General features: G+C 36.6%; 1 protein-coding gene across 1 annotated transcript in view; it reads right to left on the bottom strand.

Moving 5' to 3' along the window:
• Positions 1 to 26,322, bottom strand: part of LOC127859768 (hemicentin-1-like) — a 79,457-nt gene that overhangs the window by 11,121 nt on the left and 42,014 nt on the right. Inside the window, exons 4-5 of the mRNA XM_052397276.1 lie at positions 23,895 to 24,230; positions 22,910 to 23,221 (exon numbers count right to left, since the gene is read on the bottom strand). Coding sequence (XP_052253236.1) covers positions 22,910 to 23,221; positions 23,895 to 24,230 — 648 coding nt within the window. The remainder of the gene's footprint in view (positions 1 to 22,909; positions 23,222 to 23,894; positions 24,231 to 26,322) is intronic.

Genomic DNA, 26,322 nt, shown 5'->3' with positions numbered 1-26,322 from the left:
GCACATACACATGCACTTTTCAGATTAATGTTTTTAAGGTCAATACAATACCAGACATTCCGAAAAGTATTTTAAGTCAAAAGGACCTGTAGATTTAGATAACTGGCAGGATAAGACTGGGATTCATAGGACCAAAACTTCAATCTAAAAATGAATATGCCCCAGTACAGTTGCAAAGTAAAGTGTTATGTCGTTCAGCAACTTCTCAGGTGCTACATTAATACTTATTATTATCCTCAAGTCAAGTCAATAAGGTGTATTGTTACTTGTTTGTGTGCTAATTTACTCCAGCCATTGTCTTTGTCTCGATAACCAGTTCTTGCCTGTGTTGATGCACACTGTGTATCACATTTTCTGTTCAATCTAGAGTGTTAACAAGGTTTTACTATAGCCATATGTAGGCATATGAGCAAAATGCCCTGCCCCCTGGTGGCCATGTTTCTCAACAGGCCAGAATCATTTTGGAACTCAATTAAGATGTCAATGGGACCTATGTTCTGACCAAGTTTCATGAAGATCGGACCATTAATTTCGCCTCTAGGGTGTTAACATGGTTTTACTATAGCCATATAAGGAAAAATGACCCGCCCAACAGCGGTCATGTTTTTCAACCAACTGGAACCATTTTCGAACTTGTCAAAGATATTATTGAGACAAATCTTGTGACCAAGTTTCATAAAGATCAGACAATAAATGTGGCTTCAAGAGTGTTAACAAGGATTTACTAAAGTAATATATAGCCAGACAAGAAAAAAAATGCCCCGCCACCTGGATGCCATTTTTTTCAACCAACTCGAACCATTTTCCAACTCATTCAAGATATCAATGAGACAAATTTTGTGACCAAGTTTCATGAAGATCAGACAATAAATGTGGCTTCAAGAGTGTTTACAAGGTTTTACTAAAGTAATATATAGCCAGATAAGAAAAAAATGCCCTGACCCCTGGATGCCATATTTTTCAACAAACTGGAACCATTTTGGAATTCGTCAAAGATATCATTGGGACAAATCTTCTGACAAAGTTTAATGATGATTGGACAATAAATGTGGCATCTAAAGTGTAAACAAGGTTTTACTATAGCAATATAAGGAAAAATGCCCTGCCCCCTGGTGGCCATATTTTTCAACCAACTGGAACTTTTTGGAACTCGCCTAAGATATCATTGGGGCTAATCTTCTGACTACCTAAGTTTCATGATGATCAGACAATACATGCATTCTCTAGAGTGCTAACACGGTTTTACCATGGCCATATAATGAAAAATGCTGTGCCCAATGGCGGCCATGTTTTTCAACCAACCGGAATCATTTTCAAACTAGAAATGGCGCGGCAGAGGCCGACGCGTATCCCCACGCCAAATGTTTGACCTAGGTGTGCCCCAGGGTTGGTAATGGGGCCATGCATAGCTGAGATTGACCGTATTGTCATAAGAGAAGTTCATCATCAATTAGAAGTGAATTGGTGTAGAAATGAAGAAGTTATAGTAAAAGGCAATTTTGGGTGGGTGTGACATATGTGGGCAGGGCGCCCCAGGGTTGGTAATGGGGCCATGCATAGTTGAGATTGACCGTATTGTCATAAGAGAGGTTCAGTATCAATTTGAAGTGAATCGGTGTAGAAATGAAGAAATTATAGTAAAAGGCAATTTTGGGTGGGTGTGGTCTATGTGGGCGGGGCGCCCCAGGGTTGGTAATGGGGCCATGCATAGTTGAGATTGACTGTATTGTCATAAGAGAAGTTCAATATCAATTTGAAGTGAATCGGTGTAGAAATGAAGAAATAATAGTAAAGGCAATTTTGGGTGGGTGTGGTCTATGTGGGCGGGGCCCCAGGGTTGGTTATGGGAACATGCATAGTTGAGATTGACCCTAATGTCATAAGAGAAGTTCAGTATCAATTTGAAGTGAATCCGTGTAGAAATGAAAAAATTATAGTAAATGGAATTTTTTGGTGGGTGTGGCCTATGTGGGCGGGCGCCCCAGGGTTGGGATTGGGGCCATGCATAGTTGAGATTGACCCTAATGTCATAACAAAAGTTCAGTATCAATTTGAAGTGAATCCGTGTAGAAATGAAAAAATTATAGTAAATGGAAATTTTTGGTGGGTGTGGCCTATGTGGGCGGGGCGCCCCAGGGTTGGGAATGGGGCCATGCATGGTTGAGATTGACCGTATTGTCATAGGTGTTGTCCAGTATCAATTTGAAGTGAATCGGTGTAGAAATAAAGAAGTAAATGTAAAATAACCTAAAAAAATGAGTGATAATTTCTGACGCGGCCCCACCCCAACCCCTATAACTTTTGACCCAGGGGTCAGATCAAAATTCCAAATAGTGCACCGTCGCACATATGCTCATAGCTACCATGTTTGTAAATTTCAAGGTTCTAGTGCTTTTAGTGTAGGAGGAGATAGTGGCCAGGACGGACGGACAGACGGACGGACAGACGGACGGACGGACGGCGGAGATCACCACAATATCCCCACCTTTTTTTCAAAAAGCGTGGGGATAACTATTCCAAGATATCATAGGGATAAATCTTCTGACTGTTTTTTCATGAAGATCAGACAATTAATGTTGTCTCTAGAGTGTTAACAAGGCAAATGCTGCCAAACGATGCACAACGCACGCCGCACGACGGACAAAAGACGATCACAAAAGCTCACCATGAGCACCGTGAGCTAAAAAGAAACGTTGCCAAGACACAAACTAGACCTTCATTGCTTCACGCATTAACTTATTTCAATTTGTATAATTGCAGCGCGTGTCTTTACCACATTGGGACTGGTACTGGTACCAGTCAATTTGGGAAAATTAGAGTTGTTTTCATACGAATTTGGAAATATTTTATTCATGCAGAAAACTTCATAAAGCATGTACACATGTGTTCCCAAAGAAAGTTCAACACATTAATGAAATTGTTTACATGTAGTGATAGCAAATAGTTATTTTTAATATATTTATAACAGGTAGCTATTTTCATTACTGCTGTAAAAAAGCCAATCAAACTGAAGATTGTGTCTCTCTTTTTTTAAATCTTTTGAAATGGAGACACTGTCTTAATCTTGACTCTGAAACTAAGGTACCATAAAACAACTTGCCTCAGAATGAACCAGATTGGCGTCAATATACATTGTCTTCAATAAAACATTGTTATAATCAACACCTAATAATGGAACTCTGGACTGAATAATTGATACATGTCATTCACCTCAGGATTGGCATATAATTTATCTCCCTGTGACAGTCAATGGATGGTCATCTTTGTAATATAACCAGAACTTAGTTTAAGGACTGCAATTCTTAACAGTATTTTTTCCCTTAAACTGAGTTTATATTGCAACTCGCGACTGATTCATGAAAATGCAGAGATTAATCCAGAATTCGCTCTAATGAGTCCAAAGAATCACATTTAAAAAATATCTCACCATTCAACTAATTGTTAAGTAAATATTGTAAGATTAAAAAAACAAACATTCTATTGTGCATTTATATATATGCTTGCTTGTTTAAACTCGGGATTTTAGTAGGTTTGTCTTAAATATCCGACTATGTGATCATTCTGTTTTAAACCCAAAGAAAACCCCAAGAGAGCATGCATGCTTCCTGCGTGCAAAATGTCGACGCAAAACCTCCATAACATCCATGAGATGACACTATTTTGATATTTTTAGTAAATATGAACTTGATGTTGACCTGGCTGGTCCAAAATGCAATCACAAGCTAAGTCTGCATGCATTGTAGCTTCATATAAAATCTCACCTCAAAGAAGTTATATAATGAAAAATATTGTTTCTATTTTTAGTAACAAAAACCTGTTCAAAAAGGTAAATAATTCTCCAAATTTGCATGTATGAGTAATGGAACTCAGTCAGTAAGCTCACAGAATGACTCTGAACACACATGTGAAGTTTCAAGTGAATACCTGCAGCAGAAATAGTTATACATAATGCATGTTTACCTTATTTAGAGTATTATGGAGTTACAGACAATTAAGAAAAAAATAAACAAACTAAAGATAAGTTAATTGACCGCAACAAGACAATGAAAAGCCATGTTTATTTGAAAATAAAGACCATTACTCACTTGAGTTTTGGAATTATAATATGTTATCACACACAATCGGTATGTCTAATGATCTTATGACCTTTTTTTGGTAGCATCTATGCCCAGATTGGAACTTGGCCTAACTATAGTCAAGGAAAATATATTTCTGTCATGTAAATGGCCTTAAGAGAGGTGGCAAATTTGTTCTAAGGTTTGACCTGTTGGTAAAGTTTCTAGAGGCCTGTGACCCAGATTCGAACTTTGCCTCCATATTATTTAGATAAACATCCTGGCCAAAATTTATCAAGATTGAATACATTATGGCCTCTATGAGTGGTAAAAATATTACATTTGCAATGCGAACCTCACACTATGCACGACTACAGATATAAGAGTGATCACACTAGCACTTCCAGCTCTGGGCTAGTATTCACCAAACATTCTTTAAATTGGAATTTTCTAAAATATCTTTAATTTGAGTAAAACTTGGTATTAACCACCTTAATCTACACCATTCATCATGTAGAACATTTTCTTAATGGTATTATCAGTGTTAGCATGTAAACATTCAAACACTGAATATTTTTTTCTTGGTTCTAAGTCTATTTTTTTCCTAATTCTATGAATGGGTTGATTCATTGAAACAAAACATGTAACGAACAAGAGCACCGCCTTGCGGGTGCAGACCGCTCATCTATTTTCTTTTCAAAGGTGAAGGGACTCTCAATTTCAATCACAAAGGAGGGAGGGGTGAAGTGAAGAGGGGTGTATAGTGTGGGGGTGCGGTCATTTATTACATTATCTTCCAAAAATGCGGAAAAAAATGCAAAAAAATGCAAAAAAAAAAATTCGGGGGTGGGGGGAGGGGATTCTTGGGTGCGATGGTTGGATGGCATTTCAAAAAAAAAACAAGGGCTGTTTGTAAAACATGCATGCCCCCCATATGGGCTATAAGTTGTAGTAGCAGCCATTGTCTGAATACGTTTTTTGTCACTGTGAACAACGGCTGCGGCGGTGGCGGTGCCCGATGTTTATTGATACAATGCATTACAAAAATGCAGTAAGCCTTACATTTGGTAAAATTTAAATAAATTACAAGGGAGGAAAATGCTGTAACACAAAGAACATGCATGAACGGAATTTGTTTCCCTTGTTTGAACCATGCTAAATCCTTACAAGAGCACCGCCTTGCGGGTGCAGACCGCTCATCTATTTTCTTTTTAAAGGTGAAGGGACTCTCATGGGGGGGGGAAAAGGGGGGGGATTCTTGGGTGCGATGGTTTGACGGTATTTCAAACATGAAATGATATAAATAAATATTTGTGTTTTTTTAACTGTTTCCAAAAAAAAAAATTGAGGGGTGGGGTGGGGGGGATATAGTGTGAGGGTGTGGTGGTAATTTGTGTGATGATCTTAAAAAAAAAAAAAAAAAAAAAAAATTTAGGGGGGGGGGGTCGGGGTGGGGGATTCGGGGGAGGTGGGGGGGTGGAGGGAAGAGGGGGGGCATTCTTGGGTGCGATGGTTGGACGGTATTTCAAACATAAAATAATAAAAATAAATATTTGTGTTTTTTAACCGTTTCAAAAAAAAAAATTGGGGGGGGTGGGGGTGGGGTGGGGGGTATAGTGTGAGGGTGTGGTGGTCATTTGTGAGATGATCTTCAAAAAAAAAAAAAAAAAAAAAAAATTGGGGGGGGGGGGATTCAGGGGGGGAGGGCACGGGTGATGGTTTGGGTGGAGTCTATTGTGGTATGTCAGGTAATAGTAGTTTTGTCAAAGTATCAATCAAATCTAATCATAACTAAAGAAGTTATGGCAATTTTAGCAAAATTTCATAATTTGACCTTGAGAGTCAAGGTCATTCAAAGGTCAAGGTAAAATTCAACTTGCCAGGTACAGTAACCTCATGATAGCATGAAAGTATTTGAAGTTTGAAAGCAATAGCCTTGATACTTAAGAAGTAAAGTGGATCCAAACACAAAATTTAACCATAAATTCAAAGTTACTAAGTCAAAAAAGGGCCATAATTCCGTAAAAATGACAACCAGAGTTATGCATATTGTCCTTTTACTGTACCCTTATGATAGTTTGCGAGTGTTCCAAGTATGAAAGCAATATCTATGATACTTTAGGGGTAAAGTGGACCAAAACACAAAACTTGACCAAATTTTCAATTTTCTGAGTATAAAGGGCCCATAATTCCGTCCAAATGCCAGTCACAGTTACATAACTTTGCCTGCACAGTCCCCTTATGATAGTTAATAAGTGTTGCAAGTATGAAAGCAATAGCTTTGATACTGTAGGAATAAAGTGGACCTAAACACAAAACTTAACCAAATTTTCTATTTTCTAAGTATAAAAAGGGCACATAATTCTGTCCAAATGCCAGTCAGAGTTACATTACTTTGCCTGCACAGTCCCCTTATGATAGTTAGTAAGTGTTGCAAGTATGAAAGCAATAGCTTTGATACTTAAGGAATAAAATGGACCTAAACACAAAACTTAACCAAAATTTTCAATTTTCTAAGTATAAAAAGGGAACATAATTCTGTCAAAATGCATGCCAGAGTTATCTAACTTTGCCTGCCCAGTTCACTCATGATATTAAGTAAGTGTACCAAGTTTGAATGCAATAGCATTGATACTTTCTGAGAAAAGTGGACCTAAACGCAAAACGAAACCAAAATTTTCAATTTTCTAAGTATAACAAGATGTGTTTGTGAAACACAATGTCCCCCTATATGACGTTTGACCTTGTAGGATGACCTTGACCTTGACCCTTTACCACTCAAAATGTGCAGCTCCATGAGATACACATGCATTGCAAATTTAAAATTGCTAGCTTCAATTATGCAGAAGTGACATTACATGAGCAATTTTGACCTATATATTTGACCTTGAAGGATGACCTTGACCTTGACCTTTCACCACTAAAAATGTGCAGCTCCATTAGATACACATGCATGCCAAATATCAAGTTGCTATCTTCAATATTGCAAAAGTATGCATAAAATTGGCGATTTGGGCCACATATATTTGACCTCTGACCTTGAAGGATGACCTTGACCTTTTACCGCTCAAAATGTGCAGCTCCATGAGATACACATGCATGCCAAATATCAAGTTGCTATCTTCAATATTGCAAAAGTACTCATAAAATGAGCAATTTTGGCCACATATATTTGACATCTGACCTTGAAGGATGACCTTGACCTTGACCTTTTACTACTCAAATTGTGCAGCTCCATGAGATACACATGCATGCCAAATATGAAGTTGCTATCTTGAATATTGAAATACTGCAAAAGTGTACATTAAATTAGCGATTTTGACCCATATATTTGACCTTTGACCTTGAAGGATGACCTTGACCTTGACCTTTCACCACTCAAAATGTGCAGCTCAATGAGATACATATGCATGCCAAATATCAAGTTCCTATCTTCAATATTGCAAAAGTTATTGCAAATGTTAAAGTTGGTGCAAACCAACCAACAGACCAACCAACAGACCAACATACAGGGCAAAAACAATATGTCCCCCACTACTATAGTGGGGGACATAAATAAAAAGGGCACATAATTCTGTCAAAATGCACGCCAGAGTTATCTTACTTTGCCTGCCCAGTCCCCTCATGATAGTTAGTAAGTGTACCAAGTTTGAATGCAATAGCATTGATACTTTCTGAGAAAAGTGTACCTAAACGCAAAACTTAACAGGACGCCGACGCAGACGCCAACGCCGACGACAAGGTGATGACAATAGCTCATAATTTTTTTTCAAAAAAAAGATGAGCTTATAAAAGGACCAAATGACAGACTTACAAAAAAGGAAGCACATCAAGTTGAAACAAGAGGGCATGAAAGGCCCAAAGCCGCTCACCTGAGATACAAAGAAACTGACCTGTACTGTGCGGCCCAAGATATAGTTAGAACCAAATTAATGTTTTTACCAAGTTTCATGTAGAGTGAACTAAAAATGGCCCCCTGGCGGCCATGTTGTTTTTAACAGACCGAGTTATGTTTTGAACTCATCCAAGACATCATTAAAACAAGAGCACCGCCTTGCGGGTGCAGACCGCTCATCTATTTTCTCTTCAAAGGTGAAGGGACTCTCATTTTCAATCACAAAGGAGGGAGGGGTGGAGTGAAGAGGGGTTTATAGTGTGGGGTTGTGGACATTTATTACATTATCTTCCAAAAAAGCGAGAAAAAAAAAAAGGGGGCGGGGGGGAGGGGGGGGGGTGGGGGGGGGTGGCGGGGGCGATGGGGGGAGGTATTTTTTGGGTGCGATGGTTGGACGGTATTTCAAACATAACCGTTTAAAAAAAAAAATGGGTGGGGGGGTTATTTTGTGATGGGGGGTGGTGGTAATTTGTGAGATGAGATTAAAAAAAAAAAAAAAAAAAAAAATTGGGGGGGGGGGGTGGGGGGGGGTGGGGTGGGGGGTGGGGTGGGGGTATAGTGGGAGGGTGTGGGGGTCATTTGTGAGATGATCTTGAAAAAAAAAAAAAAATTAGGGGGGGGGGGAGGGCGGAGGGGGGAGGGGGGGAGGGCACGGGGATGGTTTGGGTGGAGTCTATTGTGGTATGTCAGGTAAGAGTAGTTTCGTCAAAGTATCAATCAAATCAAATCATAAATAAAGAAGTCATGGCAATTTTAGCAAAATTTAATAATTTGACCTTGAGAGTCAAGGTCATTCAAAGGTCAAGGTAAAATTCAACTTGCCAGGTACAGTAACCTCATGATAGCATGAAAGTATTTGAAGTTTGAAAGCAATAGCCTTGATACTTAAGAAGTAAAGTGGATCCAAACACAAAATTTAACCATATATTAAAAGTTACTAAGTCAAAAAAGGGCCATAATTCCGTAACAATGACAACCAGAGTTATGCAACTTGTCCTTTAACTGTACCCTTAGTTTGTGAGTGTTCCAAGTATGAAAGCAATATCTATGATACTTTAGGGGTAGAGTGGACCAAAACATAAATTTTAACCAAATTTTCTATTTTCTAAGTATAAAGGGCCCATAATTCCGTCCAAATGCCAGTCAGAGTTACATAACTTTGCCTGCACGGTCCCCTTATGATAGTTCATAAGTGTTGCAAGTATGAAAGCAATAGCTTTGATGCTTAAGGAATAAAATGGACCTAAACACAAAACTTAACCAAAATTTTCAATTTTCTAAGTATAAAAAGGGCACATAATTCTGTCAAAATGCACGCCAGAGTTATCTAACTTTGCCTGCCCAGTCTCCTCATGATAGTAAGTAAGTGTACCAAGTTTGAATGCAATAGCATTGATACTTACTGAGAAAAGTGGACCTAAATGCAAAACTTAACCAAAATTTTCAATTTTCTAAGTATAAAAAGGGCACATAATTCTGTCAAAATGCACGCCAGAGTTATCTAACTTTGCCTGCCCAGTCCCCTCATGATAGTAAGTAAGTGTACCAAGTTTGAATGCAATAGCATTGATACTTTCTGAGAAAAGTGGACCTAAACGCAAACTTAACCGGACGCCAACGCCAACGCCGACGCTGACGCCGACGCCAAGGTGATGACAATAGCTCATCATTTTTAAAAAAAAAATAGATGAGCTAAAAATGTTCTGAACAAGTTTCATAAAGATTGGACAATAAATGAGACTTTTACAGTTATAAGTTTTTATTATAGCCATTTAAGGAAAAATGCCCCGCCCCCCTGGTAGCCATGTTTTTCAATCAACTGAAACCATTTTTACATTCTTCGATGATATATTAGGCAAACTTCTGACAAAATTTCATGAAGTCTTACAATAAAAATGGCCTGTACAGTGTAAACAATGCAAATATTGATGATACACAACGGACAACAGGCAAAGGACAAAAGGTGATCACAAAAGTTCACCATGAGCAATACAAATGCTCATACAGATTTTCATCATGTTTGTAGAGGGTGTGATTAACAAGAGGGCCATGATGGCCCTGTAGCGCTCCACTGTTGTTAATGCTAAAAAAGCGTGCAATGCGCATGGGTTGAAATGTACTCAAGCATGTGACTTTCTCTTTCTATCCCTCGTCCCACTCAGCGCCTAAAGTTGGAAGCGTGAGCATTTTTATATATAAATTTGGCCCCAGGGGCATAATTTGAACAAACTTTGTAGAGTACTATAAGCTATAAGATGTCACTACATACCAAATTTGGTAGCCCTAGGCCCAATGGTTATGGACAGGAAGATTATATAAGCATATGTTCAGTTTTGTGACCAACAAGGCAGGGTCAAATTTGAGCCCAGGGGAATAATTTGAACAAATTTGGTAGAGGACTATTAGACAGTCTTCGAATTAGCCTATAAGCCCGAAGCCCGAGTCGATTCTTGGGACGGTCGGTCGATCCTAAATGCTTATAAAATAGCCCGACCGGTCGATTAAATATTTGAGCGTAAAAATTGTAAACAAACTGAAAAACTGAAACTACTATGATCAATAACCTGATTTATACGCGTTTTTAAGAGGCACGATTAAATTCGCTATTTAAATGCCTAAAATGACGTTATGCGTGTAAAAGAATGAACACATGCGGCCGCCATTTTTCTAAACTGTCGTGTAAACATCCGGGTATGTTGCTATTTAAAGTAATGATGCAATTGACGCCCAATCGAGATGAAGTTATTCAAACTGAACATGTGTAGACCACGTTCCGGGAAGTTCGCGCATCGGGCACTTCGTAATGTTTTAAAATAATAACCGATCTAGAAGCGTATTTAATTTTAGAAGCGTTTTCCAAAAATGTATTTATAATTCATGAAAAATGGACGAAGTAATTTTTCAATAAAAATAAAAGAGTATGTAAGGGATATTGTACGCATTGGGTTAAAAACAAATTGATTCTTATTACAGTTAGATTTCCATTTGTTTTAATCGTTTATTCTTGCGTATTAGAAGAAGTTTTTTCAACAAATTATTAAAAAATGTAGTTCTTTCGTTTATTCTGTAATCTCGTTCTGCTACGTGACCTACTTTGCTACTTATAATCTGTTTACGAATATACAATACTTTTCACGGTTGACACATGCTTATCAAAACATCGGGGAGTAAATTAAAGAAGCAGACGTTGTCACTTGGTAGATTGGGCAATTAAAACACCCAGTGGCATTTTGTTCTGAAGCCACATGCCGAGAGTCAGAAATTCACCGGCGATTTTCCTAGTAACAATACGATAATAATCTGTTATTTTAATAGGTTGATGTATTTTTCAAGTTCTTCGGATATTTTTTAAACATGATAATAATTCAATTTGCTTTAAAATAAAACCAAACACCGGTCAAACTGATAATGGAAGAATTGGATGAGAACATGTGTAATAATAGAGTTACAATAAACAGCATAATTATCCACAGGCAGCAGTATCATAAATTTGCTCCCTCCCCCCGGGACCCTACCCCCCCCCCCCCCCCCCCCCCCCCCCCCCCGAGTTAACCCCAGGGGTTCCAGATTGTTAAATGTATACCTATTGTGTATGGTTTGACTTTTCAACAACGAATATTGACAAAAATACATAGTTTGAAAAAATAACCCTCTTATAGGTATTATATATACACAAGGTATGAAACGCACTATATGCCTATTGCTGAAAGATTTTGACCTTTTTCATCGAAAACACACATGTTCCCATGCAGTTGCCGACAAAATGCATACGAGGGTTATTTTTTCAAACTGTGTATTTTTGTCAATATTCGTTGTTGAAAAGTCAAACCATACACAATAGATGTACATTTAACAATCAGGAACCCCCGGGATAAGCTCGGGGGGAGAGGGAAGGTCCCGGGGGGGGGGGGGGGGGCAAATTTATGATACTGTTGCTGTGTAATTATCTGGTGCATTTTGTATAAAATGCATTTCAAAAGGAAACAGAATACCCTTTAATACTGTAATCACATGTATCTGTTTTTACTAATGGAAGTAGATTTTCTGATTGTCAATAACTATTTTGGTGTTCCTGGCCAAAAAAGTCATAAAATTTATATTGACCTCTTCGGGCTATTGAACATGTCTTCGGGCTATTCAAAATTCCATCTGATTAGCCCGAAGGGCTATTTGGCTAAAATATTTATTGTGAAGACTGATTAGATGTCATTACATACCAAATTTAGTAGCCCTAGGCTCTATACAGTCGAAACTGACCTACGGCCACCTGAATTTACCGGTCACCTGCAGACAACGGTCAGTCTGGAATCCCTCAGACTTAAAACACTCTATATTACACTTTAATTTAACGGCCACCTGGCCATAACGGCCAACAGCCACTATATTTCACTCCGAAAATCATGTTTAACCTGAAATCAACGGTCACGCGTCAGTCGTCTCGAGTCGCGAAAATTAAAAACACAGCACATCATTTGTCCGTCTATTTTGCCGTTTAAGTGTCTGAAAGCAGTAATTTTGTTTTACGGGGATAACTGTGGGGGTGTCTTCAAAAGAAAATATGTCAGAGTTTGTGACACGTCTTAAGTAATTATCGCTAATTAAATAACCGCTAATTAGTACATGGTACTTTCAACGGTACAATTACACCGTACTATCGGTTTAGGACAGCGAATCCGCTTTTGAGACTTGAGTAAAGACGTGACGTCAATGGCACGTGACAAACTTTATTTACTGAATGAACGAGATGCATGAGTAAACAATTATACCAGCGTTGATAAAGTCATTGCTTAAGTTTAACAGGATGAAATTAAATCAATCTATAAGATATTATTCTGTATTATTCAATGTACACACGTAAGTTATTTCTGTTATTATGCTTAGTTAACGACAATGAGCATTAGTTTTACACTGTATGCAAACGACTGGGTGGGGTAACGAGGTAACAATACTACCAACTGACAAACCATCTTAAAATTGTGATCCGAATTCAATGGTCACCTGTGGACAACGGTCACTTTGGTCATTTCCCTTGACTGACCGCTGTTCTCAGGTTTGACTGTAATTATGAACAAGATTTTTAAAGTTTGCACAAAATAGGCCTTATTTAAGCATGTTCATTTTTGTGACCGCCGGGGCAGGGTCAAATTTGACCCCAGGGGCATAATTTAATAAAACTTGGTAGAGAAATTTAAGATTTTAATACATACCAAATTTGGTAGAAATAGGCCCAATGGTTATGGACAAGAAGATTTTAAAGTATGCACAAAATAGGCCCATAATAAACATAATTATGTTCAATTTTGTGACCACTGGGGAACGGTCAAATTTGATCCCAGGGGCTTAATTTGAACAAACTTGGTAGAGGACTATTAGATGTCACTACATACTAAATTAGCCCTATGCCATACGGTTATGGAGTCACAAGAAGATTTTGAAAGTTTGCACAAAATAGGCCTTATTTAAGCGTATGTTCATTTTTGTGACCCCCTGGGAAGGGTCAAATTTGACCCCAGGGGCATAATTTGAACAAACTAAGTAGAAAACTATTGGATGTCACTATATACCGAATTTGGTAGCCCTAGGCCCTACGGTTATGGACAAGAAGATTTTTTAAAGTTTGCACAAAATAGGCTTTATATAAGAATATGTTCAATTTTGTGACCCCCGTCGCAGGGTCAAATTTGACCCCAGGGGCATACTTTGAAGAAATTTGGTAGAGGACTATTAGATGTCCTTACATACCAAATTTGATAGCCCTAGGCCCAAAGGTTATGGACGAAAAGATTTTAAAAGTTTTCACAAAATAGGCCTTATATAAGCAAATTTTCAATTTTGTGACCCCCCAGGGCGGGGTCAAATTTGACCCCAGGGGCATCATTTGAACAAATTTGAAAGAGGTTCAACCCAGGAACATTTCTGAGAAGTTTTATCAGAATTGGACTTGTAGTTTAGGAGAAGATGTTTAAAGAAAAAGTTAACGCACGGACGCATGCACGGACGCACGACAGACACAGGACCATGACATAAGCCCCGCTGGCCTCTGGCCAGTGGAGCTAAAAAAACACCTCAGCGGAGGAAATACCCTAACCCCCTTACAAGCTTCATATAAACTTAGTTTCTATATAGATCCAGCAAAGTTTACAACTATTTGTAAAATAAGTTCGACATTAAAAGGGAGGAAATCAGTTGAAAAGAAGGAAAATCCCACCCCTGGATATTACAGACCTGTTTACCCTACCATTTGCTTCTCAGTAGTATAGAGGGCATCTTTCAGTAGTTTGGGGCTGTTGTCAGTAGTTTTAAACTTTTCAATCATTTTGAGCATTAAAACACCATGACTGGGTCACATATCAGTTTAACGGTACCAGTGTTTTTTTTCACTTATAGGGGAATGGTGGCGGGGCCCGTACAAAAGGGAAAAATGCGTTGTTTTTTAGGAAAAGGGGAAAATTAAAATTCACTTGTTTATATGTAATGCAGACCTGTTTAACCTACCGATTGCTTCTCAGTAGTATGGAGGGCATCTTTCAGTAGTTTGGGGCTGTTGTCAGTAGTTTTAAACTTTTCAATCATTTTGAGCATTAAAACACCATGACTGGGTCACATATCAGTTTAACGGTACCAGTGTTTTTTTTCACTTAAAGGGGAATGGTGGCGGAGCCCGTACAAAAGGGAAAAATGCGTTGTTTTTTAGGAAAAGGGGAAAATTAAAATTCACTTGTTTATATGTAATGCAGACCTGTTTACCCTACCGATTGCTTCTCAGTAGTATGGAGGGCATCTTTCAGTAGTTTGGGGCTGTTGTCAGTAGTTTTAAACTTTTCAATCATTTTGAGCATTAAAACACCATGACTGGGACACATATCAGTTTAACAGTACATACAGCATTAGATGAATTTACTTGCTAATAATAAAATCTCTTAGGTGATTTTTTTTGCTTTGATGTTTTACAGCCTGTGCCATTTGATTAGGAAAATTAGCCCGATAAACCATGAAATTGGAAAAAAAACGCCATAAACCATGAAATTTGTAGACATTAAGCATTATACATAAGAATATAAGTACCGTAAAAATGCAGTCATAAGTCGAGATATTTTTCCTCCAAAAATTGATTAAAATTATAGTCTCGACTTATGAGATCGTTCATGAAAAAAAAAATCGAGGTGAATTGATCCCCACATCGTTGCGGTTGTTAAAGTTGTTGTTTTCACAAAAACTCGTTGATCTACAGCGCAAAAGTCTTATTTTAACTGATGTGAATTAATTAAATCATATTTGTCAACTTAACTTCTGCTTTATTTTGATAATTTAAACCAAAGTTTAATGTTAGCAAGAGTGTTTTTTTACAAGAATTGTAAACAAAGAGTTTGTTAAATTTGCACACTGTGTGAATTGACAGTTTGACGTCATCAAAGGAAAGCCGCTTCCTGTCTAAAGCAATAAAGCGACAAATTTCTCGCTGACAAAATTGGCTTCCTTTGTCTAACAAGCAACATGCTTAACCAATTGTATGTTTGTTCATTTATGGCAATCGTCCAATTAAATAATAGCACGTGCATAGCTCCGCCTTTCGAATCTTTTGCAGAGAACAGAGGTGGAGTTTAATGGTTAATTGAGCAAGTGTTTTACGCAAGTTGAGTTCCGATTTGCCGTAATTACTCGGCCTTAACATTAAAACGACAAATACATTTACCTATGATTTTCCGAGAAATACCGATAATTAATTCCGCGATTTACAAACTTCATGTACAGTTCCTTACAATGGCCGACGCTTGTGTTTACAAAATTCCTAAACACATATCCATAAATTATGGCAGAGTGTGTTGTTGGATTATTACTGATTATCAAATTGCGAGGTAAAACTATTTTAACTACTATAATATCGGGTTTGTTTAATATACTTAACATGTTAATCAATATAGTTGTGTCACAGAATCGGAAATAAATTTGATGGGGTCGCAATTTTATTGACGCTTATTTTCCGATTGTCTGTATTTTTTAACCCGACTTATGAAGTCAACATACACAAAATGCCATATTTTCGAACCATTTTTATACCCCCGACTTATGAGCGGGCAGACCTATGACTGAGTTTTTACGGTAACAAAATTAAAATAGTTTTTAAGTGCGTGTTTGAAAGCATTTTATATTATAAAGTGCTGCTTCAATGTCTTCTTAAAATGAAGACAATTTTTAGATAATATCCATCCACATGCATATTAAACTTGCAATAATCTATACATTCTTAAATACACCATTTGATCATACGCTCTTTAAGAGTAGCTATTAATTTAATTCAGTATTTTTTAAATTAAATATCATAAAAAAGGGGAAAACATAAACAAATATTGACAAACATCCTTTAGTGTTCTTGTTGTGTTAATGATGTATTAAATGGAGTTAGAATAATATATTTTATTTGTTTACCTTTCAATATCTTGCACTTGACAACCTCGGTTCAATGCTATTAATCATTAAACTGTACAGTGTTACAAACATAATAAAGCAGAATATGCATATGAATCTGATTATTCACAGATCCACTAACATATAAATCAAATCATGTTTGTCTCTTTCCATTTTCGAAAGATACTCATCTTATTTTAATAAATGCTCAGACTTTGTGAGTAGACTAAACTCCAATTTTCAAACACTCGCTTCTGTGACGCACATTCACTGTGCAGATTCCTGATAAATATTTGGTTTTTTTAAATCTCAAACGTAGTATGTTGCGTTAATTGACACACGCATTACATTATTACCTTATGACCATATGATATTATCCGTTTTTAATTTGAATGGTTTTTATTATTTTCGCCGTTAATCACAATTTCTCATCTGCTTGCCGCCATCTTGGACGTGTTCAAAAACAGGCGTGCTCAATCACAATACATCGATTATCGTCGGTATTCTCCGCAATAGAAAGAGAGATGTGTATACTGGATATCAACGTAAAATCGTATATATTCGGCTAAATTTGCGAACCAATATGCAAGTCAGTTCGGTGACGACTCGACAAGCTCGATCAGCACTCGTTTCCCGGGAGGCTTGAATTTCAACATTTTTTACTACGCAAGCGCCAAAATGATTATGATTGATAAATTACCCTTTCAGACCGAAATAAGCGCAAGTACATTTAAAATCTGAAATTTGACCATTTTGATCGATAGATCCGTAGTTTTTCAGTACAAATCCGTAGTGCGTAGTTTAGCCAAATAATCCGTAGTAACTACGGCGAATCTGTACAAGTAAACAGGTCTGATATTACTAAAACTAATTGACTAAACTAGATCAAGATATGATCAGAACATGTGTACGCAAGTGTCATTAAAATTGAACTAAAAATGTGACTAACAGAATTCACTATTTTCACTATAGACAGCTATAGACATTTAAAAAACTAGAAACCCCTAGGAGCCTTGTTTTAAAACAAACGTGAACTATTTTCAGATTCGCCTTGCAATTATATTTCCAATTAAACAAGAGGGCCTGAAAGGCCCAAAGTCGCTTACTTGAGATTCAAATGACCAGACCTATTCTGTGCAGACCAAGATGTCATTAGAACAAATGTTCTAACCAACTTTCATAAATAGTGAACACCCTGGCGGCAACGTTTTTCAACCGACTGGATTCATTTTCGTACACATCCAAAATTTCATTAAAACAAATATTCTGACCAAGTTTCATGAACATTGGACAAAAAATGTGACTTAAAGAGTGTTAACTAGTTTTTCAAATAGCCATATAAGGAAACATGCCCCGCCCCCTGGTGGCCATGTTTTTCAACCAAGTGGAACAGTTCTTCAACTCGTCCAAGATATCATTGGGACAATTCCTGAGACCAAGTTTCATGAAGATCAGACGATAAATGTGGCCTCTAGAGTGTTAATTAGGTTTTACTATTTACTAAAGCCATATAAAGAAAAATGCATCGCCCACTGGTGCCCATGTTTTTCAACCAACTGGAACAATTTTTCAACTCGTCCAAGATATAATTAGAATGAATCTTCTGACCAAGTTTCATATAGATCGATCAATAAATGTGTCCTCTAGAGATTAACTAAAGCCATATATAGCCATATAAGGAAAAATGCCCCGCCCCTGGTAGCCATGTTTTTCAAGCAACCGGAACCATTTTTGAACTTGTCCACGATATCATTGGGACAAATCTTTTGACCAAGTTTCATGAAGATAGGACAATAAATGTGGCCTCTAGAGTTTTAACAAGGTATAACTATAGCCATATATTGCCATTTTAGGAAAAATACCCAGCCCCCTGGAAGCCATGTTTTTCAAGCAACCAAGACCATTTTCAAAATCGTCAAAGATGTCATCAAGACAAATCTTCTGACAACATTTCATGAAGATCGGACAATAAATGTGTTCTCTAAAGTGTTAACAACGCAAATGTTGACGTCGCACAACGCACGACGCATAACGCACGACGGACAAAAGGCAATCACAAAAGCTCACCATGAGAATATTGTGCTCAAGTAAGCTAAATATAGGCTTACCGAGAAAATTCGTTTTAGACACAAGCAAACTAAATTCCATCAAAATCAGAGTTCAGAAGGATTGTAACTGTGCCACCAGATTTGGTCTTCAAAACTCTTATTCACTTACTAAAACTTACCGGTTGTGCTAAACTGGGGAAGTTGGAAGAGGGTTTTAAATGTCAGGGGTCATAAATGTTCTTACATAGTGGTTCAAACATCAATCTCTATTGAGGCGCAATGTATAAGCAATATCGGACCATAAACAAAAGATGCTTTACAGGTCAAATCTTATTTAGATGATTTGAGAAGTTTATATAACACTGTCAGAACATATTAGAAAAGTTGCTATGAAAGTTGTGTATTGCTGTCATTAAGTTTCCAATTTGTAAACAATTGCTGCTGGATTTCAAATGGCTTCTCTACATTTTCATGTGTTTGTTAATAATGCCTTTGCTGTGATTTCAACATTTTGTAAAACTGGCAAGGTTGTTTCACTCTTGCTTTTGTCAATATGTTCAAACAAGTAACTGGTTTGAACTCACTTCAAAAGTTTGGAAAACGCCAATGTTAAGAAGCAAGAGATAATATTTTCATAAATACAAACCAGATGTTCAATCATTGTAAACGAGCACATTTTTCTAAGAAAGAAGAAGAAAAACTTTACAGTAGCTTGGAAAAAAATAGGCGATTTTATATTCACATAAATTAGTGATACATGTATAACGGTAACACTGAAAGACACTCTGAAAACAGGGTTGTTTACAAAATAATTTTACTTTTCCACTTTCATTACTTATGTTTTGTGCAAACCTTCTTTTAATGTAATAACCTATACAACAAATATGTATAATCAGAAAAATTGAGGGGTAGCTTTACTTTAAAAATTTATGATGTGACTGGACAATGAACTAGTAAAAAAACACGTTGTTTTTATAACGTTTGATTAGATGAGATGATTAAATAATTATTGAGCTATTCTGATGGGGATTATAACATAGTGCTACAGTAGATGATTAAAGCAAAACACAAATGCATAAATCACTGAGTAATACGCAATTAAAGCTTGACAGCATTAAGGATGTGTTGTTTTTTTTCAATGTCACTGCAGTTGATCTTCATCCTGCTGTTGATTACAGTAAAAAAGCACAGTGGCAGAAGGTGATAAATATCAGATATTTATTTTGATGTGATCAATGTCAAACTGTTTGTGTTTTCAATGTTTGGAGTTTTCTTGTTTCCATAGTGGTTAAACTTCACGGGATCTATCCAATCCTCTAATGTTTGGTATGTTCCTCATCTTCAAATCACTTATTGCAGCTATGGTAAGGCAGCTTCTTGTGGTACTGCTCCCGAAACTACCCTGCCTGCTAAGCCTCCAGCTTCCTCTTGTGGTAGTGCTTGGTCAGGGGCGGGAGAAGTAGAAAATCGCACATTTGATGCTGGCGAAATGGACATAGGAACTTCTGGCTTCCACACTTCTGTGCAAGAATTATTCTTTGCACTTTCATGATCTCGCCTTAATTGCTGCTCTGAATCGAGATCTCGTGTAGATCAGGGGTTCTTGGATAAACTGGCCTTTTCAGTGACTCGGGAGCCAACTAAAAAGTGAGTTCCTGTTCAAGCAAATTCCTCTCCCAGCGCTTTCCGCAGGCACTGAACCTGAAATCAGACATAATTTCTTAAAAAAAATAAAAATACAAACAATGAAATGCCTTTCTTATGTTAATTGATTTATATCATCAAAGAAATTACAGTTATACATTAAATGATACATCAAAAGACTATCGATGTTAATATAATATTACGATACAATATATTTATGTATACATGTTAATGTAGGCAATAAATGCCTTATGAACTAAATTCATGTGATGTTCCATTGTTTTCTTGCCTTGTTATATTCGTGACTCCAAGAATCAGCTGTATACAAGATCATGTATTTGGCGCCTTGATAAGTTGGGTCTCAATTTAGTCCTTGTACTTGGATGATGACTGGTCGTTAGCAGACATCTTAGACCACAAATGTAAGATGTGGTCAACGTTGGCGTTGGCCTTAGTTTGCTTGTGTATCTGCAAGGTCCATCAAATGTCAAAAGCCTGACACCCTGATGATCTAACAGAGTCCTGAAAGAATGAATCATCAGTATAGATATTTATAAAAAGAAAATAAGCAGAGCATGCACAAATACAAATAATATCAGTATAAGGTTGCAACAACAATAAAGATGCGCTTAAGTATAATAAGTGTTACATGTACAACAACACTTTGTGTCAAATTTACATCTTATCAATTATGTAGCATGAATAAATCCTGTTCCAAACACAATCATTAAATATCTGATGCAAACTCTTCTGCAAGATAGAATATCATGGAACTTAAAACAGTCATAGTTAATTTTTTATCTTGGTTTTATTTGAAAGATGAAAACAAAAACATGCTCAGAAATTTCTCCTTCATCCAAAAGCTTTCTAGAGTTGTGTGCAACAAACTTGTAGAGTCATGTTATTGTTTAGTTAAGGGTAAAGGGTTAAGCTGTTACGATTGACTTTTAATTTTAAAAACTTTGTTACAACAGAAAAGAACTCTATTAAGTCTACTCAGTGCACTATAGTCAACAATATTACATTATAGTATGTTTACAATTAATCCATCAACTTCATTATTTCTTTTTTTTATAATAATGAACTAGATGTAATATGGATGCAATGGAGTTACATGGACAATACAATTTGGAGTCAAGTTACATCACATAATATTAGTCAAATACATGTACATTATGTTCTAAAACAGTTGATTCTATTGCTGGTAAAGTCAGTAAAACAAGTCGCAGATAACCTTAATCTTGAAAAATCAAATGTTCCACCTATGTTGTTTTAAACAATATAAGCACTAATTTCAGCTAAGATGTAACTTGGATGCAACATGGAGCTGCTCCTGGAAGAATATGAGTAACATGGGCAACCAAAATGTGTGTCAAGGTACAATACAACACATAATGTGGTAAAATTCTCTGGCTCTAAAATTATACTTTGTTGCACAGTCATGTTTAAGATTAATAATGAAGGGACTTAACAGGTGACAATCAAAACTTATTTCCAATTTAATGTGCAACAATTTTAAAACATTAATTTCATATAAGATGAAACCATGGACATATAAGGATGTAACAGTGACACAAAGTGCTCTTTAAAATACAGTCGTCCCAGTTACATCTTTAACATCTATCATATATCTGTTATAGATGTCTGTCTCGTTCTGGAAAAATTGCATAAACATGATTTCAAATCACTATCAAAAGTGATTCCGCTTAAGATTGTTTACCGTAAACAATTCGTAATTAACATATATATCAGAGTTAACAATGTGTATGTTGTGACAGAGAATGGGGTACTCGATGTCATGATTTGATAAAGAGTTGTCAGCTAAGTGACATCTAGTTCTGCATGATTTTTCGGAATTCACGACGTAACTTTTAAAAACACTTACCCCAGCTCGCTACGGCCTTCTGGCATCTTTAAATAAAATGGTAGCTATTCTTGCGACGAATATCTCTACGACGCTTACTTCTAAATCACAAATTAGCGCCAGTTTGTTCATGATAGAATGCGATGTTTCATAAAATAATCGATTTTCCATAAACTTCGTGACGTAACACAGTGGGACCCCATAAATAACGTTACTTTTAAGGTGTCTCATTTTTACAAATTTTCAACGTTCAAGCATGTGGATTTATAACAGAATACTTTGGTACATGATAATCTTTGTGTTTGCAGTTACTATTGTTCAATCACGACATAACATGGTTGAACTAGAAAAGTTACATCAACAATTAAGTTTTTTAAATTGATTTTATTTGAAATAATATTTAAAAAATGACAAATTTGAAGTCTCAGTCTGAAAGAGTGAGCCTATGGAAAAATACTTAAAGATTGAAGCGTTTCTTAAGGTTTCTTAAGGTTTCAAATTTAATTTTTATGAACATGAATTTAAATCCTCTTTCTCAAAAACCATCCAAAATGTCCAAAATCTCATCTTCAATCTGGGTTTTTCTTGCTTTAGGCATGCAATTTACACACGATTTTTATGTTTTATAAGTAGGGCAAGTATATTCTTTCTTTGCCGAACATATTTTGTTTTACATGGTTCACTATAGAAAAGATATTTTAGCATTCAGATAATTATAGGGGATTTATCCAAACGTGGACAGAAAAAAATGTGCTTAAATAACACCAAAGATATTTTAAATAACATAATACTAAAAACAAAATACTTACAGCCAACTGCTGTGTCAATATGTTCAAAGAAGTGACTTGTATGAACTTGCTTTAAGTGTTCGAAAAACACCAATGTTAAGAAGCAAGAGACAATATTTTCATAAATACAAACCAAATGCATGTATACAATCATTGTAAATAACAACAAAGATTTTGTTCATAACATAAAACTAAAAACAAAAACTTACAGCCGACTGCCAGATTGAACAAAGAGCTTAGAAGTGACGTGTTGCCACTCTGCTCTGTGGCGCTGCAGGAGAAACTGTACAGTGCATCATTTCTGTTGATGTTAGAAATAGTGAGTGTTCTCCCTGTGGTTAGGTCCAGAGTGAATCGCCCTTCTGTAATGACTATGGCACCATCTCGTCTCCATTCATAAGTCATTATCAGGTTGTGACCACCTGGTAAAGTTGTGGATGTGCTGTTGCATGTGAGAACTGCCGAACTTCCTTCGTATGCAACCTTGGTATTGGAACCGATTGTGGGCTGTATCGGGACACCTGAGTTACACAAAGTTTCCATTAATAACTATATCAACAAGCATTTCAAAGCTGCAAGTTGTCCGATTTACCAGTATTGCTTGAAAAATGAATTTTGTGATAATAAAATCTGCATAAACGAAGATGTGTAGGCTACACTTGTCCTGCATTTAATGCACTGTTAAAGAGACTATTGTTCTGAAAAAAAACACAAATTACATTTATGTTATCTAATCTACTGTAGACTAGAAATATATAATCTCATCTTACTGAATACTATCCGATTTTATGAAATTATCTATGTGGTTACATTGTCAATTTGAATACTAGTGTGTTATCAGCAATTAAGTATGTTTGAATACATTTATTTATATTCATGTTTTCAATCAAAGAAATTGTCCCTATTTAGTCTAGTTGAGTGTTTCAATATTGTTTTGTTGCTAGCAAGCTTTTAGTTGCAGCTTTTTGCCAGATTGAGCATCACAAAAACACAACGTTTCAAATGGTTGAGAATGTGTAGTGTCAAAATCAAGTATGGCAAATATAATGTGATACACACTTACAAAAGACTAGACAATAATGAAATAAAATTGCAATCTAATATTCATCTTGTAAAACTCATTGAATATATGTCCTTGAAGTAATTTTATTTTCCATCCTAACAAGCATGCATACCTGAGTTTATTTTACTTACCGTATATGTAAAGAGTAATGCATTTCTGTACAACATTCGTTTTGGTATATGTGTATGTGCCCTGCTGTCCTGCTTGTAGTGGAAACAACTGAATGTTCAGAAAACCTGCTGATATGTTTCCTCCTTGAGCCAAAGCACAGTTGTTGTAAACTGCATCACGGAACACAGCTCCATTATAATAGCTCACAGCGAGTAGCGGGTGTTGAGTCGGGGTATAAAGCGTATAAGCTACAGGTTTATCCTTATCAATTGTCAAATCAACTGTGTAGGTAAATACTGGTGATGAACCAATCCATCCAAAAGCTGTGTCCATTGTTGGACAGCCATTGCAGTTAGCTAAAAACAAAGTAAAATGTAATAATAAACCAGCTGTGTATGTGTCAGATATGTTCAAAAGTCCATTTTTAATAGGGCCAATTGTTTGCCTTTAAAAATAATAACTTTTAAATAACCAACACAATCATAAACAAGGGCTGTTTGTAAAACATGCATGCCCCCCATATGGGCTGTCCGTTGTAGTGGCAGCCATTGTGTGAATACAATTTTTGTCACTATGACCTTTGACCTAGTGACCTGAAAATCAATAGGGGTCATCTGCGGGTCACGATCAATGTACCTATGAAGTGTCATGATCCTAGGCAAAAGCGTTCTTGAGTTATCATCCGAAAATCATTTTACTATTTCGGGTCACCGTGACCTTGACCTTTGACCTTGTGACCTCAAAATCAATAGGGTTCATCTGCAAGTCATGATCAGACCTCAAAATCAATAGGGTTCATCTGCAAGACATGATCAATCTACCTATGAAGTTTCATGATCCTAGGCGTATGCGTTCTTGAGTTATCATCCGAAAACCATTTTACTATTTCGGGTCACCGTGACCTTGACCTTTAACCTAGTGACCTCAAAATCAATAGGGGTCATCTGCGAGTCATGATCAATCTACCCATGAAGTTTCATGATCCTAGGCGTATGCGTTCTTGAGTTATCATCCGGAAACCATTTTACTATTTCGGGTCACCATGACCTTGACCTTTGACCTAGTGACCTCAAAATCAATAGGGGTCATCTGCAAGTCATGATCAATCTACCCATGAAGTTTCATGATCCTAGGCGTATGCGTTCTTGAGTTATCATTCAAAAACCATTTTATTATTTCTGGTCACCGTGACCTTGACCTTTGACCTAGTGACCTCAAAATCAATAGGGGTCATCTGCGAGTCATGATCAATGTACCTATGAAGTTTCATGATCCTAGGCCCAAGCGTTCTTGAGTTATCGTCTGACAACCACCTGGTGGACGGACCGACCAACAGACCGACCGACAGACCAACAGACCGACATGAGCAAAGCAATATACCCCCTCTTCTTCGAAGGGGGGCATAAATATGTGTGCCTCATATTGACATGGATGTCAAACCACAGTGCAGACAATTCGCATACTATATAAGTTAAACAATTTAGCTTCTTAGGTCTTTTAATAACTGTTATTGCAAATTATTACTTTAATTTTCACAAGAGAGTAATATATTCCCATATACATCATTGGTATGAAAATAGCATATCCATTTGAAAGAAATACACAAAGAGCCATAATGCTGCACACATTGGTCACCAATGAAATTCCTTCCTTAAGGGTGACTCAAATTCAGTAACGTTTAGATGGTGATTTTCCTAGGCCCTTTTAGCATGGCGTTTTTTTCTCTGGCAGCCGATCAGAAGCGCCACCGGTGTTTTTTTTCTACACTTTTTGGGAAATGGGCAGGGTCCTTTTGGATTGGGAAATATTGTGTACTTTTGCCTAAAATTGGGAAATTAATGTTGTTGATTATATGCTTACAAATACTTTAAAATTGATAGTAAAAACAATTTCAGTATTATATTTTCAAAGATTCAACTTATAGAGCTGGATTTGGGGATAATTGTCATGTTTAGACTTATTAAAAAAAAATATTCTTTTTACGAAACCTTCCATTGAGAATTTTTAGGTCTCATTTGGGAAAAATATGTACTTTTTTCTATAGGGAATGGGTCCCCCAACTGGACCCAAATTTGAACACAAAAAAAAACACTGGCCACTGTGCTCTTTTCAAAGGCAAAATCCGCTGCGCACTCTTATCCGTTACATCTTCATTGCCTCTTAACCAAACATTGAGATGTTAACAAATTCTAGCTTAAAATAAACAGTCCACATGTGTTTCATGTTTTCCCTTCGTCGCGATAAAAAAAAACACACAATTATGCACACAATGTCTTGCCATTTGCATGGAAAGCATGCTTGTATTGATTTTGTACAGCAGAAAACATTCAGATCTTTTAATTACAATCACAAGTTTCGTAGTTCATTTTTGCTAAATTATATAGCAATTGATTTAAAATTGACATTGCCTCTAATTTAATTTTGAATAAGAGGGCATGAAAGTCCCAA

The sequence above is a fragment of the Dreissena polymorpha genome, chromosome 15 (assembly GCF_020536995.1).
Source record: "Dreissena polymorpha isolate Duluth1 chromosome 15, UMN_Dpol_1.0, whole genome shotgun sequence".
Taxonomy (NCBI): Eukaryota; Metazoa; Mollusca; class Bivalvia; order Myida; family Dreissenidae; genus Dreissena; species Dreissena polymorpha.
This window is presented reverse-complemented; position numbering and strand designations above follow the sequence as displayed.